The 18,472-nt window shown below is 42.3% G+C and overlaps 2 protein-coding genes across 3 annotated transcripts in view; one reads left to right on the top strand and one right to left on the bottom strand.

Annotated features, from left to right (window-relative positions):
* The window catches only part of zfpm2a (zinc finger protein, FOG family member 2a), a 144,011-nt gene extending 139,664 nt beyond the window's left edge, over positions 1-4,347 (top strand). For both annotated transcript variants that reach the window (XM_074654595.1, XM_074654594.1), the window contains exon 8: positions 39-4,347. In XM_074654595.1, coding sequence (XP_074510696.1) covers positions 39-2,623 — 2,585 coding nt within the window. In that variant the 3' untranslated portion in view covers positions 2,624-4,347. The remainder of the gene's footprint in view (positions 1-38) is intronic.
* The window catches only part of LOC141779670 (uncharacterized), a 28,902-nt gene continuing 13,309 nt past the window's right edge, over positions 2,880-18,472 (bottom strand). The window contains exons 8-11 of the mRNA XM_074654614.1: positions 9,475-9,613; positions 4,905-4,987; positions 4,696-4,792; positions 2,880-4,581 (exon numbers count right to left, since the gene is read on the bottom strand). Of these exons, the coding sequence (XP_074510715.1) occupies positions 4,414-4,581; positions 4,696-4,792; positions 4,905-4,987; positions 9,475-9,613 (487 nt within the window). The 3' untranslated portion in view covers positions 2,880-4,413. The remainder of the gene's footprint in view (positions 4,582-4,695; positions 4,793-4,904; positions 4,988-9,474; positions 9,614-18,472) is intronic.

The following is an 18,472-nucleotide window of genomic DNA, read 5'->3' as shown; positions in this document are numbered from 1 at the left end:
GAGATTCTGAGCATTTCTCCCTTTTATCTCCTTCACAGGTGTCAAAATGGAAGAGAGCCTCCCTCCTGGCACCAGCTTGAAATGCACAATCTGTAACTACACGGCAGATTCTCTTATTACATTCCAGCATCACATCATGTCTCACCTGTCACAGGCGGCCTTCAGATGCAATCACTGCCATATCAGCTTCCAGAGCCACAGGGAACTCTTACAGCATCAGGACTTACATGGGCACGGCAGCAAACTTCACAGGGAAGGCGACGGCACCGAGCATTCCCCCAGGGGGCCTGAGGAAAGCCTCCAGCAGCAGCAGCAGCAGCAGCAGCAGCAGCAGCAGCAGGCCCGAGCTGAGCTGGCCAACAGGAAGGATGCTCTGCTGGGAAGTCCCAAAGGGGCCCTCAACAAGGAGACCAGCACAGACGGAGAGGCTGACAAGGCTGAGAAGAAGCCCATGCTGTCTGTTCAGAAGGGAGAGGCCCACCCAGGCAGCAAAGCCAGTTTTTCTTACACTAGGATCAAGTCTGAGCCCTCCAGCCCCCGGCTGGCCTCCTCCCCTGTGCAGCATAACATGCCTACATTTCCCATGGGCCCCTTCTTGTCTCAGTTTGCTTTCTCCCAAGACATTTCAGTAGTCCCGCAGGCTTCTGAGATTCTGGCTAAAATGTCAGAGCTAGTTCACCGGAGGCTGCGCCATGGAGGGAACAGCTACCCCCCTGTCATCTACAGTCCTCTTATGCCCAAAGGGGCCACCTGTTTCGAATGCAATATCACCTTCAGCAACCTGGACAACTATTTGGTCCACAAAAAGCACTACTGTAACAGCCGCTGGCAGCACATGGCAAAGTCCCCCGACTTCTCCGCCCTCTCAGATAAGGTTCCCGAGGCGGTGAGCCCCAACAGTGGTCACAGTTCTGTTAGCATGTTGACCAGCTGCCACCCTACGGAAGCCGAAAACCACCTCTTGGCGTCTGGCTGTCTGAACTCCAATGTGTTGGACATGATCAATGCTGGGGCTAAAGGGCCCGATAAGGATCTAGCAGGACAGGTGAAGAAGGTCTCTACCCCAACTGGGGCTGAGGAGAGGCTGAATGGAAAGCCGATTGAGGGAAAAAGCCCCACTACGGGTTTGGTGGAAAGTGACAATGACCCAAACAAGACGACCTGCGAAGCCTGCAATATCACCTTCAGCCGCCACGAGACCTTCATGGTCCACAAGCAGTACTACTGCGCAACCCGTCATGACCCACCCATGAAACGCATGTCCAGCAACAAGGTACCCTCCATGCAGAGAACCATAAGGGCCCGCAAGCGCAGGAAGATGTACGAGATGTGTCTCCCTGACCAGGACCACCAGAGGTCCCCTATGGGTCAGCAAGGTTTCCTCGGAGTCCCTCCTATGAACCCTTGCACATCCCAGGAAGCTGTAGAGAGCCTAGCGGACCGCTTCCACCCGCGCTGTGACATCTTCCCCGGTATGGTACCCAAACACCTGGAGGCCTCTCTGACTGTCACTAAACCTATTCTGGCTCCCAAATGCAATACGGTGGAGCAGCAGGAGCTGGACGCTCCCATTGATCTCAGCAAAAAGTGTTCGCCAGTCTCCGACAAGACATGTAGCTCCCCTAAAAGACTGTTGGACTATCACGAATGTGCAGTGTGCAAGATAAGTTTTAACAAAGTGGAGAACTACCTGGCGCACAAACAGAACTTTTGCCCTGCAACAGCCGCCGCCGCTGCTGCTGCCGCCGCCGCTCAGCAACAACAGCCGCAACAACACAATGAGACTGGCAGCCTGGAGCCGACCATGTTCCCAGATGTGAAGAGTGAAGGCAATAACAGCCCCGATGACGTCTACGATAAGAGCCCAGGCAAATGTGAGAAGAATGGCAACGGGAAGGTGATGGTGCAGAATGGAGGCATGTTCCCCCCTCACCTGGGGTCTGTGTCGGGACTCAAGACTTTTGCTGAGCCCCAGCTCATCCCATCAAAAGACGAGAACAAGAATATGTTTCTGCCCCACTGCCTTTATCCCGGAGCAATAAAGAAGATGAAAGGTCCCGAGCAAATATCGCCGTATTTTGGGATAAAGCCAACCGATTATGTGACTGGGGGACCGGTGGTGCAGGGAGAGGGGAGCGAGCAGGAGCAGAGCGTTAACGGGGGAGGAGGCGCAGGAGGAGGAGGAGGAGGAGGAGGAGAGACAGGAACAAGCAGAGAGCAGGCCCAACAGCCTGCTGCTAATGGCTGCCCCCACCCTGGCAAGGAGCCTCTTCCCCTACTGCCCAAAAACCGGGGCATGGTCATCGTCAACGGGGGGCACAAGCCCGAGGAGCGTTCAGGCACAGCTCCGCCGCAGCAGGAGAATCAGCCCCAGCCAGACGGCCAACCCCCCAATCCCTCACCAACGTGGGCCACTGAGAACCAGGCCGACTCCAACGAGAACATGTCGCCTTCGTCCAAGTCTCCAAACGAGGAGGCACCGCCCACAGCCAACAAAGGCGTGAACGGCTCTGGAAGTGGCAAGTACTGCCGCCTCTGTGATATCCAGTTCAACAACCTGTCAAACTTTATTACCCATAAGAAGTTTTACTGTTCATCACATGCTGCAGAGCATGTAAAATAAGTTGAGAGGACATGGTCTTCTTCTCCCTCCCACACCTTTCCCCTTCCTCCGCCTCCGCCCCCTCGACTTTTACCCCTTTTTTCTCCTTTGTTTTGGTACACTGTTGTGTCTGGAATAGTGCATCACGCAGTGCTAAACGCTGCTTGTGGACAATCAAGAGAAGCTTCTTCTTTCATCGTTTTAAAGACTTAAAAATGCAAAACCATTGGTTAAAAAAGAAAAAGAAAAAAGAAAAATGAATCAAGAATAATATTGGTGCCACTTTCACATTAATTTATTTTACAATCAGTATTAATAGGAGTAGTGATCTTAATTTAAATTCAAAATGAAATTTATATCAGAGTTGTTTGTAATGTTATTGTATAGTCATTCTTGTGTAGCACACATATTGTTTACACTGTAGTGTAGGCTCAATGAAACAAATAGACAATACAAAAATGAGATGCATTTTAGACACAAAAATAGCTACTGAGGCACTTGTGTATTCTTATTTGCTGTACCAGTTTCTGTATATGCCCTAAATGTCACGTGCAGATTGCTACTAATGACTTGTTTGCCTTAAAGAAATCACCATTTGGGGGTGATAACCAGGCACAACCCTGCATCTCACATTTTGGCATATACACATGGCTTTGCATACATATGTGGCTGTTTGTCCCTGTCTCTTTTCTTCAACTCAGATGTGGATGTTTTCATGAGGATGGCAGCATTCTTGTATAGTACTCGTATTTCTGTTTGATGATACACTTTGGTCTCCCTTTTTGAAATTTGCTCTCAATGCAATACTTTGTAAATGAGAGAACATTACTGAAAGCAGTATTATGAAACGGGGGACTGTGCATATAATTATTTGTAACCCCATAGGGAAAAAAAATGAAGTTGTACAAGAATTAAATTTATTGCCGATGAACAAGATGGGTGGGAGGTCAGTGGGGATACTGATGTAAAATGATCATTCCAATGTCCTGATTATGGGAGAAAATGTTTCTTAAAACGTTGTTGCTATGCATGTATATGGATGGAATTAAATTCCAGATCTGTTGGAAATTTTTATTTTGATGTGGTGTCATAATTAAACTTAAATCCTCAGGATAAACCAATGCTGTCTGGTCTTTCTTTCACACTACTGTACACCCATCAATCATGTTTGCCACAAGTACAGTACAGTTAGACGCGAAAGTATAGGCAAAAAAAAGTATAATGCAGGCCGGACTCATCTGTTGGCAAATTATAAAATGAATCAAATCAATGCAAGATAGAGGTCTACATGTGGTGGTGATGTAACGCAATTATATGCAAGTAACAAATGACTGGACTGACGGAACAGAGAGGAGAGAGGAACTCAATGTACCTTTCCCCGCGGCTATAACAAGGCAGAATATTAAGACAGAACTGAACGAGATAAAACTGTATCGGGTTGAGCAGTGACGTGTGTGGCCTTTACATTGATAAGGCGTAATGTATTATTTTTTGTCTCCGGCCAATCAGGTAAAGAGACTGAAAAAACAACTTGAAAGATAAGATTTTCTGACTGTAAGACAGCAAATATTTCACCACACTGAATAACCCCCCCAGTTATTATCAATTTAAGAGCTTCCAATGAAGCAGAGCTGTGCAAAAAAAAAAAAAAAAAAATGTTCTTCTTGATGAACCTTACCAGACATGTACACACAATCTCTACAGATTGCTGCAGGGAAAAGGTAAAAAGATAACTTTTTACTGAATATTTAAAACATATTCAATGATTACCCCTGTCCATGTCTGGTGTATTGTTACATGTTGGCCATGGGTCACTCGCTCTGCTGTTTGGCTTGTCGCTGGTTGACTAGCTTCCTCAGGTGCTGGCTGATGACAGATGGCTTCTTGTAGATCATTCGCCGGTCTGCTCCTTTTATGTGAATGTGATTGGCTGATGGGTAGCACTCCTCCAGAAACTTCTTTTGAAGCTTAGCTACCATCTGGTGCAAGGAAAAAGATGATTTATTATAGGTTGTACACAACCGTCCGGTACTACAGTATTATTGAGTTCATAATGCGTCGTGGAGTTGTGCAGCTTCAGTAAACATTCTCACCTGGTTTAGATGTTCTGGTATTTGCTGGTCAAAGGAATCCCCAGTGATCATGCTCACTGACGTCCTGCTGGAGAGCGGCTTAAACTTTGTGATATCCCTTTAAAAGCAACAAAACGTTGTTTCATATTTCAATGTTCATTTTGACTTCCACATTAAACATGCACATGGAAAATCCATCCAGAATATAATGACACAAAGTGTTACCATACCTTACTTGAGCTGCACTCTCATTCAAAAAGTAATGCTCATCCACAGCGCTGCTCTGGTGGGCAGGGTTACTGAGTAGGTATTTCTATAAGAGACAGAGATAGAGAAAATAAATCAGTCACAAAATATGAAATGAATGAATGATTTTGTTTATTCAAGTGTCATACACCTAAAGGTTTACAAGACACTACTTACATTAGCTTCAGAGGCAAGAGAACAAAAACATGTGTTCATACACATTGTACCAGATGTAAACTTAAAGGTGCAGTGTGTAGGATTTGGTGGCATCTAGTGGTGAGGTTGCAGATTGCAACCAACTGAAACTTCTACCGTGTGCTGAGTGTTTTAGAGAACAACAGTGGCTGACGCGTGAAAACGCAGATGTATCTAGAGCCAGTGTTTGGTTTGTTCATTCTGGGCTGCTGTAGAAACACGGCGACCGGCTCTGCGAAGAGGACCCGCTCCCTATGTACATATAAACGGCTCATTCTAAGGTAAGAAAAACGCAACAATGCTTAATTTCAGGTGATTAAACATGTCCTGTGCCATTAGGAGCACAGCAGGACACAAAGGAACATGACTTTTTCAGATTATCTGTCTCATGCACTACTGTCAGGATATAGTGACAGTTTTATAAAAATGACTTTTTATCATATTTGCTGAAAGACAGCAGCTTTAACTCAAACATCATAATAAAAAGGACAGCATCTAAACAGAATCTAAAATGTATTTCATTCTCATCCAAATCACACAGGGGACACTCTCTGTCCTCCTCTGGGACTGAATGGAAGCGTCCAGTTTCCACAGAAGGGAGGACTGCAAATCTTAACTGAGCACAAATAGACCTCTGAGGTCTGGTCATGTTGAGTGTGCTTAATAACAAATCATTTTCAAATAGCAGAGCATTACCATAACTTACACTACAAAGCAACTTGTTATTTTTATATACTGTATAAACAATGAAAAACAAATTCAGAGAATAACTCCATGGATAGTTATTTGAGCAATCCCAATAAAAGCTTTGTTTAGTGAGTCTACTGGCAGACGTGTTAATCGAGCTATTCCACAGTTGCAGTATGTCACCCTTTAGCCTAACTTCACACATATCATCACCACATACTGACAGTATACACATCCAAAAAACAAAAGCATAGCTCGGTTTTGCACATTATCGCTTTTTGCTCGTCTACAACCACCCCAGATCACTGCAGCGTCATTCCAAAATTGGACAGACATGAGATTTGAACAGTTGTGTGTATGTGTTGTAAGCAAGATCTTTAGAACAGCCCCCCCCGCCCCCCCATATCATTTATTATAACTGCACTTACAGTATGATCCTACTCTGATTGAATCCCTGAGCCAGAACTGCTGAACGTCTTCCAATGCCAGGAGAGACGTTAACACTCGAACTTCAACATTTGCATTTCCAAGATGATTTGGAAAAGAACTACAAGCCAATTTGAATGCACTGAAGTCTGTGTGCCCGGCTCATTCAATGAAGCAGCTCCAGACAGAATACTGATATGACATTGTAAATCTCAGTGTTAGTTGTGCGATTCTCCGGCTCAGGGCAGGGAAAGTTCACCACGCTACCGGGAAATATGTGACTCATAGACTGCATATAAGAACTGGACGTTGTCACCGTGACGTCACCCATTGGTTTGTAGACCGCAGTCTTGAAGCCTTGAGTTCGGCATTTTGGCCATCACCATCTTGGCTTTTTGCAACCAGAAATGACACTAGAGGGTGGAGCTAAGTACAACCAAACGCTGAATAAGACTTTTTCAGGAGACCAAAAAACGTTACAATTAAATTTATGAACTGAAAACACACTGTGAAAGGGTTAAAGTTCTAAGACGAAAACAAAGACAACTCCCAGACTGGACAACGTCGTGGTAGCGACCTGTCAATCACAAGGTAACCCCGCCCTAAAGCATCCCCTGCTTTATGGTCTATCTGACTCTAAATGGGACCATAATTTACTAAATGAACATCATGCTGTATTGAAGAAGACTTGAAACTAGAGATTGAGACCATAAACTCATGTTTATAATGTTTACTGAGGTAATAAATCAAGTGAGAAGTAGGCTCATTTTCTCATAGACTTCTATACAATCAGACTTCTTTTTGCAACCAGAGGAGTCGCCCCCTGCTGGCTGTTAGATTAAATGCAAATTTAAGGCACTTCAGCATTGGCTTCACTTTTCAGACCCGGAGGTAGCCGGCTGCCTGATGTGAATTCTCAAACTGAGCAGAATCTCCCTTTAACTGTATCTATCGCCGACATGTGATGAGACCAGATAGCTTTGGTGCCGTTAACATACAGTAGCAGCAAACAATTCTGCTCCAGTTCAATTAAGCGGTGGTTACAGAACATGCCCTTGAGAAATGGACTGCATGCTCTATTGAGTCCGGCGAGCTTGTGAATGTGTGTGTGTGCATGTGTGTGTGTGTGTGTGTGTGTGTGTGTGTGCGTGCTATAACCTTCACTAGCCTGTCTGCAAAACCTTTCTCTGTCCTTGGAGAATCCCAGCACAATGATGTCCTTATCTCCTTGGCAACAACTGTAATACTTGAAAAGCTGAAATAGGTCCCCCATCACTACTGCCATCAAATCGTGGGTGGCTGGCAGCAGAGAACAAGGCATCTTAACGAACCGCTCGCATTCATCCCGAGGCAGGCGTCATCGCATCACACGAGACAGCTGCAGCTAAAATGTAATGCTCGACGGATGTTAGAGTGTTCACAGAGGGTCACTAAAGTCGTTTCTCCAAAAAAAAAAAAAAAAAGAGAATTTGAAGTAGGACAGTATGGTTTAAATGCAATAAACAGCTACTAAATTAGCTTTCCTGCTATAATCTCTCCTTCTCCACGTCCCTAATGCACCCTACATGAGTGTTTGTTTCCCTGCTATAATAAGGTGTCACTCTATACAGAGCATTATCCCATGTTACCAAAGACATTGGTTGTTGTTCATCACCAGAATCCATTACTACCCCTCTGCCTAAGATGTTTTCCATTGCAAGTAAAAAAAATGACTACAGGACTTCATGACAGGCAGACGTGTCAGCACTGTATGTGTTTTTTAAAAACAGATTCACAGCAGATCAGAGTGTGGACAGAGTGCAAAATAAATTAAAAAAAAAACACTTTCCTGTAGAGAAACTTCATCTGCAACACACAGCAAAAAAAGTGTGTAGCTTATATTAACAGCCTTTTTCCTCACAGCCTGTATGACCTGTCAAAAGGCTGAGTTTACAATATAGCAGGCGTCAGGAGATACAGTGCAATTGCAGCGTCACGTCAGCTCCAGGAACGGGTTAAATTTTCATTTATTTTAAAAGTGACATCTCGGCGTCATGTGCCAAATGCACACAGTCTCTGACAATACGGAGACAAAACGCCTCTGCAATCATCACCCACTCGTATCTCTGCTGAGGAGGAGACATGATTATTCTCGCACTAGCACCATCCTGTGGCTGTAGTAGAGGAAAGATTTAAAAATGCCTGAAACATATATCACTTTTTTCCATCATGTTCTCAATTAGGTTAATGACAAGCCCAGAAATTGTCTGAGCAGAGGAACACTAAAAGTATAGTCTTCAGACTATAGAAATGTCACCTGTGGTGTGACAGCACCTCTCTACCCTGATGACTTGTTATATTTATCACCTCTAAATCGCCCAAGAACTGCTGTGGTCTGCGGTTCTAGGGCTGTCAATCGCTTAAAATATTTAACCGCGATTAATCTAATGATTGTCCATAGTTAATCACGATCAATCACATATTAATCACACATTTTTTTAAATGTTCAAAAAATACTTTAAAGGGAGATTTGTCAAGTATTTACTATGATCAACATGGGAGTGGGAAAATGTGCTTCCTTTATGCAAATGTATGTATATGTTTATTATTGGAAATCAATTAACAACACAAAACAATGACACATATTGTCCAGAAACCCTCACAGGTACTGCATTTAGCATAAAACAATATGCTCAAATCATAACATGGCAAACTGCAGCCCAACAGGCAACAACAGCTGTCAGTGTGTCAGTGTGCTGACTTGACTATGACTTGCCCCAAACTGCATGTGATTATCATAAAGTGGGCATGTCTGTAAAGGGGAGACTCGTGGGTACCCATAGAACCCATTTACATTCACATATCTGGAGGTCAAAGGACCCCTTCGAAAATGGACATGACAGTTTTTCTTCGCCAAAATTTAGTGTAAGTTTGAAGGGTAATTTAGCCTCCTTCACGACAAGCAGATATGACATGGTTGGTACCGATGGATTCCTTAGTTTTTTTTCTAGTTTCATATGATGCCAGTATCTTCACTCTCACTTTAAAACTGAGCCCGCTACAACCTAAAAATCACAAGTTGCGCTAAAGAATTAGTGGTGTTGAAATGAATTTGCGTTAACGTGTTATTATAACTTTAACTTTGACAGCCCTAATTTTTTCTTTTTAATTACTTGAACAATCTGTGTCACAGGCTTTGGGGCATACTTCATTGTAATGTGTGTGTATCTGTGTGTATGTGTGTGCGTGAGTGTGCATTAGCCTGACCTGGCGCTGGACGACCTCCTCTGAGACGTTTTCGCCTTTAAGAGTCGGTTCGATCACCCCGAGGATGATCAGCATTCGGCTCAGCCCTGTAGCTGCTGAAAACTGCCTGGTCTGGAGCGATGGCAACAGCTTACCGTACCTGAACAAACACACACACAAACATTCACACCCATTAAACTTTAGCAGGAGGCCAAACTAAAGTCTTAAGGTATAACAGTTTAACCATGCTGTTTTTTAAAGCTGCATCAATTGATTTTTGGCCGCTTGTAGGAAGCAAAAGAAGCTAAAAACACAAAAGCGTTATATCGGTGTTCTATCTAACGTGTTAGCAAATAATTGCCTATTTACACATCCAGCAGACATGGAGTAAGCATTAATAAGTAAGCAATAATTTGGACGTCAGATCTGCCCTTTCTCTGTTTACCATTTAGATCTTTAGCTTGCTAAATGCTAAATTCTATGTTTGTTTGTGGCACAATAACGTTAAGTCAGTTTATCAGAGCTTTTTTCCGATGGAAACAGCCTACTGCTACTGTTGGAAGAAAAGGTGAAGAGAGTTTGTGGGCCGTAAATCCAAAACAAAATTGTGTTAAAAGATGCTAAAAGGCTCCAAAAAGCTAAGAAAGACTGCAGAGGTGCATCACTACCAGCGACCTCTCCTTCAAATTAAACCAGTCATTTGATCAGTAAGTCTCGACCACAGGTTTTCCAATAGTCTTTAAAGCAGAGCTTATCAATCTTTTTTCAGCCAAGGACCCCTTACTAGATACAGAATATGCTGAAGAGCCCCTCATGTATGTCCCTTGGAATAATTTAACGCAGCCTATTTTTTACACTTCTATAGTCTTAGTTATGTGAAAGAACAACACAAGAGAAATGTACTAGAAAGATATTAGACATGTATTAAACATATTTGCAGATTCTAAGAGCTATAGATTTGTTAGATTAGAACGTAATTTATTAACTATTATACTGTAGATTTAAAAATGAAAATATTATTTGTTGAACTATGAAGCCTTTTGTATAAAAATATATATATCATGATGATTTAAATGAATGAATCTGAAAACTTTGAGAATCACTGCCTTAAAGTCCTTGGATCTTCAAGTATAAGATCAAGTTAGTCTTAATTTGTGCTGCTCAACAATATGCTGAAAGTTCTGAATGGCTCTCTTACCAGCTGGTAAGACTGTTATCAGGTCATTAAATGGGCGTTATCAGTGGTTATCAGCCTCATAGATGCGGGTCAGAAAGGGCCTGCTATACCCATTAGTAGGTTTTATCATCGATTCACATGGGCGTGACCTCTAGCTGTTGCTTTTAAGTTTCGCTTTCACTTTTACAACATAGTAGGTGTGAGAGGCCCCTACTGACCCACATCTATGAGGCTTATAACAACTGATAAAGCACATTTAATGAGCTGATAACAGTATCAAATCGAATCGAATCAGGTGCTATTACAACAACAAGGGTGCTTTTATCATCACAATAGCAGCGACTCAAGCAAAGTCACACAATTCCTCTAGTCTTTTTAAACCCTAAAATCTAAAACTTTCTCTTCGAAAAACATTTGCCTGGGGAATGAGAAATACTCTCTTTTTTTTTGGCAGATGAGAGAAGAAGAGCTGTGGGATTTTGTAACTCAGGAGGCCCAATCGGTCTCAGCTCACTGGTGCTCTGAATTGGCTGGTCTCAGCCTGTGGAGCCCAATCAATAGTGCCGTGCGCCGGCTGCCGCCACCGCCGCGTTGCGCAGCCTGCCCCTACACGCAGCCAACACGCTGTAGATCAGCCCCCCCCTGCACCGGGAAACACTCGCTCCTGTCTTTAGTCTTACTCCTGATCTGGGCTAGACATAAAGCACTGTGCCCCTGTGTCCCATCAGCTTCTCTCTGCTATATTCAATCATACAGCCAATTTCAATACCTGATAAATAACTAAGAATCACCTTTTGAAAATATGAACTTATATGCTACTGCAATGCAACCAATGCTTATTTCATCATTTGATTATTTGTTGATTATTTTACCAACTAATTGGTTAAATTATCCAGTCTATAAAATCACCTCTGATCTTTCCCTTAATGCCACTGTGAGGTTGACATTTGTGGTTTTTAGTAAAATGTCTCAACAGCTATTGGATGGATTGCTGGAAAATTCAGTAAATACATTTATGTAGTTTTATTAAATTTGGAGACTGATTTCCTTTTTGCCTTTATCCCAATATATCTATTATTGCCCGTTATTTTGTATCTTCATTTTTAATGATAATAAGACATATGCCAATTAAAAGTGTCTGTGATTCTAATCCAGGCCTACACTTTGTCAAATTCAGCAATCGCTTCACAGTCCGCTATATGTTTCTTCTGTGTTTGCGCTGGAAAAAAATCCAGTGTTAATGATACACAGCCCTCGCTCTGTAAACGGGAAACAAACTAAGTGGACCGGACCAAGCCACGAGGGCTGTAGGCGCTACCTACATTCAAAGCTTCTATTGAGTTTTTTGAATGAAGCGTAGAGTGTCTGTTAATAAGCTACAGCAGAATATTTCATTAGACAAATACATGTTGGGAATTTTGGAAATTATTTAGTTACATTGATCTCTTTTTCAATAGCTAAATTTTGACTTTTGGACTGAGACAGCGGCACACACGGTGGCAGTGCCCGGCCAGTTGTGTGTGTGTTTGTATTTTTTAAATAATATAGCCTACAGAACAGTCCCGTAGTCTTTGCCTCAGACGGACGACTTCTCACGGCCGTTTTCATTTTGTTGAAGGCTGAACCCGCCGCGCTCTGCTGCCACACTGGAGACTGGAATTACCAGACTTTCTGAACGTGGGATTTCCGAATCCTGCAAGCATTCGCTTCACCGGGAGGAAATCCTGCAGCATGCGCTCCTTCTGCACCAGTGGTGGAGCTGCACTGGCACCGTTATGTGACCCGTAGTCACAGACGCACTCCCGGACAGCCTTCAGATATTTCCATCATTGTTAAAAAAAATTCAGACGGAAAATATTCGGTTAACGTGACCTCTGTCTGACTGGAAACGTGGGGAGAGAGAGGGATATGACGACCAGCGAGTCATAACCGTGACGTTGCGGTTATGGTTAGCCATTAGGCTACCTGAGCGCCCCAAACTTTTCTGCTAGCATGGCTGCAGACTTTTTTTAAACAACTGATCGTTTATCAAATATGTCATTGATGAATTTTTCATTCAATTGACTATCAGTCATTCTCGAACTGAAACTTGAGCTACAACAGCACAAGTCAGTAGTGCAGTATACTTTTTACAACAGGCAGGCTCTAGCGCTGCTTCACTGCCATTATACCGATCATATCAAACTTACATCATAAATGTGCACTTTGCAGTTGTAAAATAACCCATTTCACCTGTTGTTGATATGACATGTTGCCAGCTAAAGAACGGTAACTTGAAATATCAAGCTCTGCTCCGGCAAAGCATGTCAGCAGCACTGATTGGCCAGATAAAGCTGATACAAACAGAGGAGAATGGTTGTTCAACTGCTACAAATGGCTGTGTAAAGATACCGTATCTGCCATATTCAGTCCCTGCAGGTCAATAATAGAAACATGCAGAAGCGGGGGGGAGAGAAACAAGCCGACCGTTCTAATTTTCAGTCTTTGGTTGACAGAGAAAACTTTTCAAATCAGACCTCCGGAGAGTGACATTTTGACATTTTCATCTTCCTTGCCACAGTTTTCCCCCCGAAGTCATTCTGGCACCACAATTTAGAAGCGACTCTTCGACCTGGCTCTTAAGGGACTTCTCAGTCTCTGCACATTTTCCACCTGTCACCCTTTTCCTACCCCTTGATTCCAAAAATAAAAGGGGAAAAAAAAAACCTCTTTCCCTATCAGCCCCCTAGTTCCAATCTGGCCAAATCATTCCTGGGTCTGGCATTGAACATTATTTCAAGGATTCTCCAGCCACCTGTCCTATTCCCTCCTCTTTTTTCCATTTTTAATTCTGCCCCGGAGTGAGGATTATGCGAAGCAAGGCATGCGTGTCAAAGGGAAATTTAGTGGGTAAAGACAGCCAAGATTGGCGGGATGAATTAAACAGATAACGGGAGGAGACGAAGTGGGGGAACCATGTAGAGCAAAACGCCTCACCGATGTTGGTCATTTCAGAGGGGCTCTTTTTTTTTTCCTCCCCACAGGAGCGAGGAGGCAATATCTAAATTAATAAAGTGATGAAATGAGTTTGTGCCGTGGACTTTCTGCTGTTTGACTTTCCCATCTGGATTAGTGCAGGCTGAATGGACGCTCTGTTACTTTTGTTACAACTGCGCAATTCACTGTCGGAATTTGGCCCTGTAGTGATAAGGCTCCCCTCCTCCTCCTCATTACCATCTCATTCCATATGCAGGGCCTCTGTTACCTGAGAGCCTGCTCACACACAAAACACGAACTATTACACGAGCTTCTGCCAACTATTACAATGAACGGAGAACATTTAAACACCGACTATTACATGAGGCTCAACTAACTATTACGCCGAAGGAACATTTATCATAAAAAAAAACGGTTACTGCAAAGACTTCCAGAGACAAAAAGGAGAGCATATGGACATGGGCCTCATCATGTTCATGATGAGGCCTCCAACTCTCACACAGGCAGGACAATTTTGGCCTTATTGTGAAGAATTGACTTGTTAGAATCGAGATTCATCACAGTAAAAAGTCTAACTGTAGTTCCCCACAGATGGAACATTAAACCCCAAATTTGACATGGTGCATAACACAAGGCTGTAATCCCGTAATACAATCTAAATTTGTAGTTCATGAGTCTTACACAGTTTCACAGAGCTAAATATGGTCTTAAAGTAGTTAAACATAGTGTTGAAATCAAGACAAAACAGTAAGGTTTAAAAAGGTGTGAAATACGGGCCCCTCATGGCAGGAAGCCATACACGAACAAATTTCTTCTTGTTTTTGTTCGTATCCACAATTTATCTAAGATGTGTTGTTCTTATTTATTGTTTCTAATTTTTTGGCTTTTATTGCTATATTTATATGTATTTATATGGTTCTTATTGTAACTTGTCCCTCCAACTACCCCATGCCTTTAATAGGTTTCCTTTGACTTAACTAATTATTGGTTGTCTGTTGTATGTATGGATGTATGGACTGGGAATGCTACAAATGAAATGCCCCCTTGGGGATAAATAAAGTTGTCGGAACTGAACTGAACTGATTTGTTCTTATTTTGTTAGTTTTGTTAGATTTGTGGGATGCACCAATTTTGCTCTTCTCTTCAGTGAGAAGAAATTTTACAAGTGGTTGAGAGCACTCGTACCAAGATAAGAAAAAACAAAAACATCTCGTTTTCACCACCCACAAATTGTTTGTCCAAGGAAACATACGTTTTAAATCTGAGCAACATAAGAAAATGCATGAATATCACGTAATCAAATTTAAATTATTATATGTTTTAGAGTAATTATAATGATTGGATTATTATTATTATTTGTGGGCTAAAGAAATACTATCCATCAATCCATTAAATACTATAAAAAGCCTGTTCAGCTTCTGAATGGATAAAGTACTGCTCTGAGATGCTTTTTGATTTTCCTGTATTTTCCTTAACAGTACCTCCATTTCACTGCTGCCATTCTAGAATTTCCCAATTTATGATCAACGTTACCTATGATAATACCTGCTAATGTTTTATACTTCAGGTGAATAAAATCCAATCAATCTTATTTCTATATAAGTATTATACAGTTCCTTTTGTTAACACCTTACTTTGAAAACCGGATGTAGTCAAATGTGTATACTTCCTCTAACTTCTCCAAGGTCGTCGCTAGCTCTCCCGTCAGCTCCGTTCTCTTTATACATCCATAGTCAGCTCCATCCGGGCCGTTTGAATGCATTTAATATAAATATCAGTATATGGGTGCTCTACAGTTGTAGCGTCGGCCCATTTGACCACAGAGATGAGAGTGACGGATGGCTTGACCGCATGTTACCACAATACTATAACGTTTCCTGACTTTAGCCATGATGTCTAGCTCTGCTTTACCTGGCAATGTGTGAAACCCGAAGTGTTTCCATACTTTACTATATGTGTAGTGTTTAACACTTTGGATTTAACATGTGAGGGTGTGGGTCGTATCCACGCAGACCCTCCGCCGTTTTCTACTTTTTCGTTTTGGCTCGCTGCGGTTTGATTTTGTTGGACAGATACAGAACGGATATGACGTCCCGTTACTCAGACTACAACAACAAAAGCGGTAACTTCCTTATACCTACGCACAGACTGCACATAGAATGAAGCAAATATATTGATTCTGGCATTAAAAAATCTATTTTAAAATAGTAAAAAAAAAAAATTGCAATACATAGGTGAATCAATTTTTCCCCCCACCTGTAGTAGAAATATGGTGGAGCAACATGGTGGACTCCATGAAGAGGACCCGCTCCCTATGTAGATATGAAAGGGCTCAATCTAAGCTAATGAAAACACATTGATTATTAGTTTCAGGTGATTATATTCTATTCAATTTCTGCCAATACATCCCCCTAAACAATACACACTGGATCTTTAATAGTCTGTTTTTAGGTTTGATTTTTATAATCTATTTTGTAGTTTTGTGGTTGATTACTAAATGTACACATCATATGTTATGACAAGCAGAAAAATAACTTTTTGAATGAATGAATGAAGCACTACTGTTTGTTAATATAGTAAATGCATTCTGGTTACATTAATTACATAAACTATGCTGGTTCTGCTTTTGTGAACGCTCAAAGACATTTGATGAATGTATTCTAACTACCATAATTATTGTACAGTCCATTTTTAGAAGCATACCTGCTTCATAACAAGTCTGATAATCAGACTTAATTGCCATTTCGTTTCACTTCATTCATTCACTGTTTGAATCGCTGAGCAAATCTGAGGGATGTGGCAATTCAGAGGTCTGGAACCAGGCTACTTTATTTTACTACTACTACATACAAAATGGAGACCAATGTGTGTGTAACTTTGGGTCATGGGAAACTCAACATTTTTTAAAGTGTTTGCTAAGCTATGCAGAGGTTACACCTGCTCAGGAAGCTTAATGACGTCGGGGTGAACCAGAATATTTCTTGAAATGGTGTACAGGAATCTGGTGGAAAGTCTTTTAACATGGTCATTTGGTACGGACACTTGAATGTCAAATGTAAAGGGAAACTGTCAAGAATGGTTAACACGGCCAGTAAGATTATAAGGAAACCACAGATGCAACTAAGCAGCATGCAGGCATGTAGTGAATACCAAAAAGAAAGGTGTGACCCGACCCATCCATTTTACCCGCAATTTGAATTGCTTCCCTCAGGAAGGCGCTTTAGACTGCCACGAGACACCAAAAATGTCTCTAAGAAATCATTTGTCCCAAGCGCAATTAAATTATCAAATACATAGTTAATCCCCCTCACCCCCGCCCTGCGCTGAATTTGCACATTTGTCTCATGTTTGCAGAATTTGCACATTGTACATTTATAATAGGCTATATGGAACTGTATTTGATTGTATATGATTGAACTCCAAGCTCCTCCAATGTTTTTACTGTTGCTTAATATTGTCTTATTTGTAACTCATGTTGATTGTGGTGAAGCAAAGGACAATTTTTACACATTGTAGACAATAAAGTTTCTAACTTAAAATCATTTTAAATACGGAATAAGCAGAAAACTGCCCAAATGCCAACTGAAGTATAAAGGTGAGAACCCCATGGTCCAAGATGTAATACCAAGTATGAACACAAGGTGTCATTCTTGCACCGTAGCCGACGACAGGCTGATCCCAGCATCCTCCTGTCAGCTCTGAGCCTTCCTCCCTGCATCAATACCATAGATTACACAGGGGGTAAATACACAGGGACCGCAGCAGCCCTGATTCATTAGTGGAGCGCAACAGCAATAGTTACGCTTACAGTGGTTCTAATTACTATTAATTGGCATTCCTGCCTCGTCTGGGAGTCTCTGGATGAGGGGGGAGGATCTGGGGAAGGGGCAGGGGGGGGGGGGGGCAGCTGAGTCAGGAGAGGACGGGAGGCCGACACACTGGGAGCCATTACAGAACTGTGAAGCATAATGAATCGCACACTGTTGGAGCCTTCTGTATGGAACCTATATACTGTATAGCGTACTGTATATTCCTACTATAGTAATACAGTTCAAATTTGTTTGTTTTTTCACTGAAGCTGTACAAAACATAACATATATATTAAGATTTTCTACGTGTCAAATATCTTCTCTATTAAAAATTTCTTGACATTTTAATAAAAAAATCTTTATACGTTTATTTTTTAACTAATTGTGTGTGCAGAAGAAAACACTTGAAATATTCTTCCCATTTTTGTCATTTAAAGTCAACCAATAGTCCCTGTGTCATGCTTCTGCCAGGCTGCATCTTCTCCTATTGCTTCATTTTACTTCCTGCTGTCCAAACTTTTTCAATGTCCATCTCTCTCTTCCTTCACTCCTCTATCTCCCTCTTTCCCTCCCTCCATCCATCCATCCATCCATCCATCGGTCCATGGCCGGGTGATTGCTGCCAATCTCAGCTGAGGATCCCTGGAGGGGTTTAGAGCCGGGCTGTGCTCCAGTGGGTTATTGAACGCTGCTCGCGGCGAAAGCGAATGGGCCCTGAGGGGGGAGATTGGATATGTCATCGCTGGTTGACACTGTTTACCAATGAAGGAAGAGTAGACCAGAGTGTGAGAGAGCAAGCTAATGCTAAGAGATTATATAAGGCCACTTATGGTGTTAAATTAACAACTGTAGCATCAGAGTACTGAAATGTTTAAATATCACAGCAATGTAAGGTACAGTGGAGTGGAGAGGAGAGGAGAGGAGAGGAGAGGAGAGGAGAGGAGAGGAGAGGAGAGGAGAGGAGAGGAGAGGAGAGGAGAGGAGAGGAGAGGAGAGGAAACTAGATTAGATGAGAGGAGAGGCGACTAGAGGAAAAGAGACTAGAGGAAACTAGATG

Source organism: Sebastes fasciatus, chromosome 12, assembly GCF_043250625.1.
Source record: "Sebastes fasciatus isolate fSebFas1 chromosome 12, fSebFas1.pri, whole genome shotgun sequence".
Classification (NCBI taxonomy): domain Eukaryota; kingdom Metazoa; phylum Chordata; class Actinopteri; order Perciformes; family Sebastidae; genus Sebastes; species Sebastes fasciatus.
The sequence above is the reverse complement of the archived record's forward strand: the minus strand, read 5'-3'. Positions and strand labels throughout refer to the sequence as shown.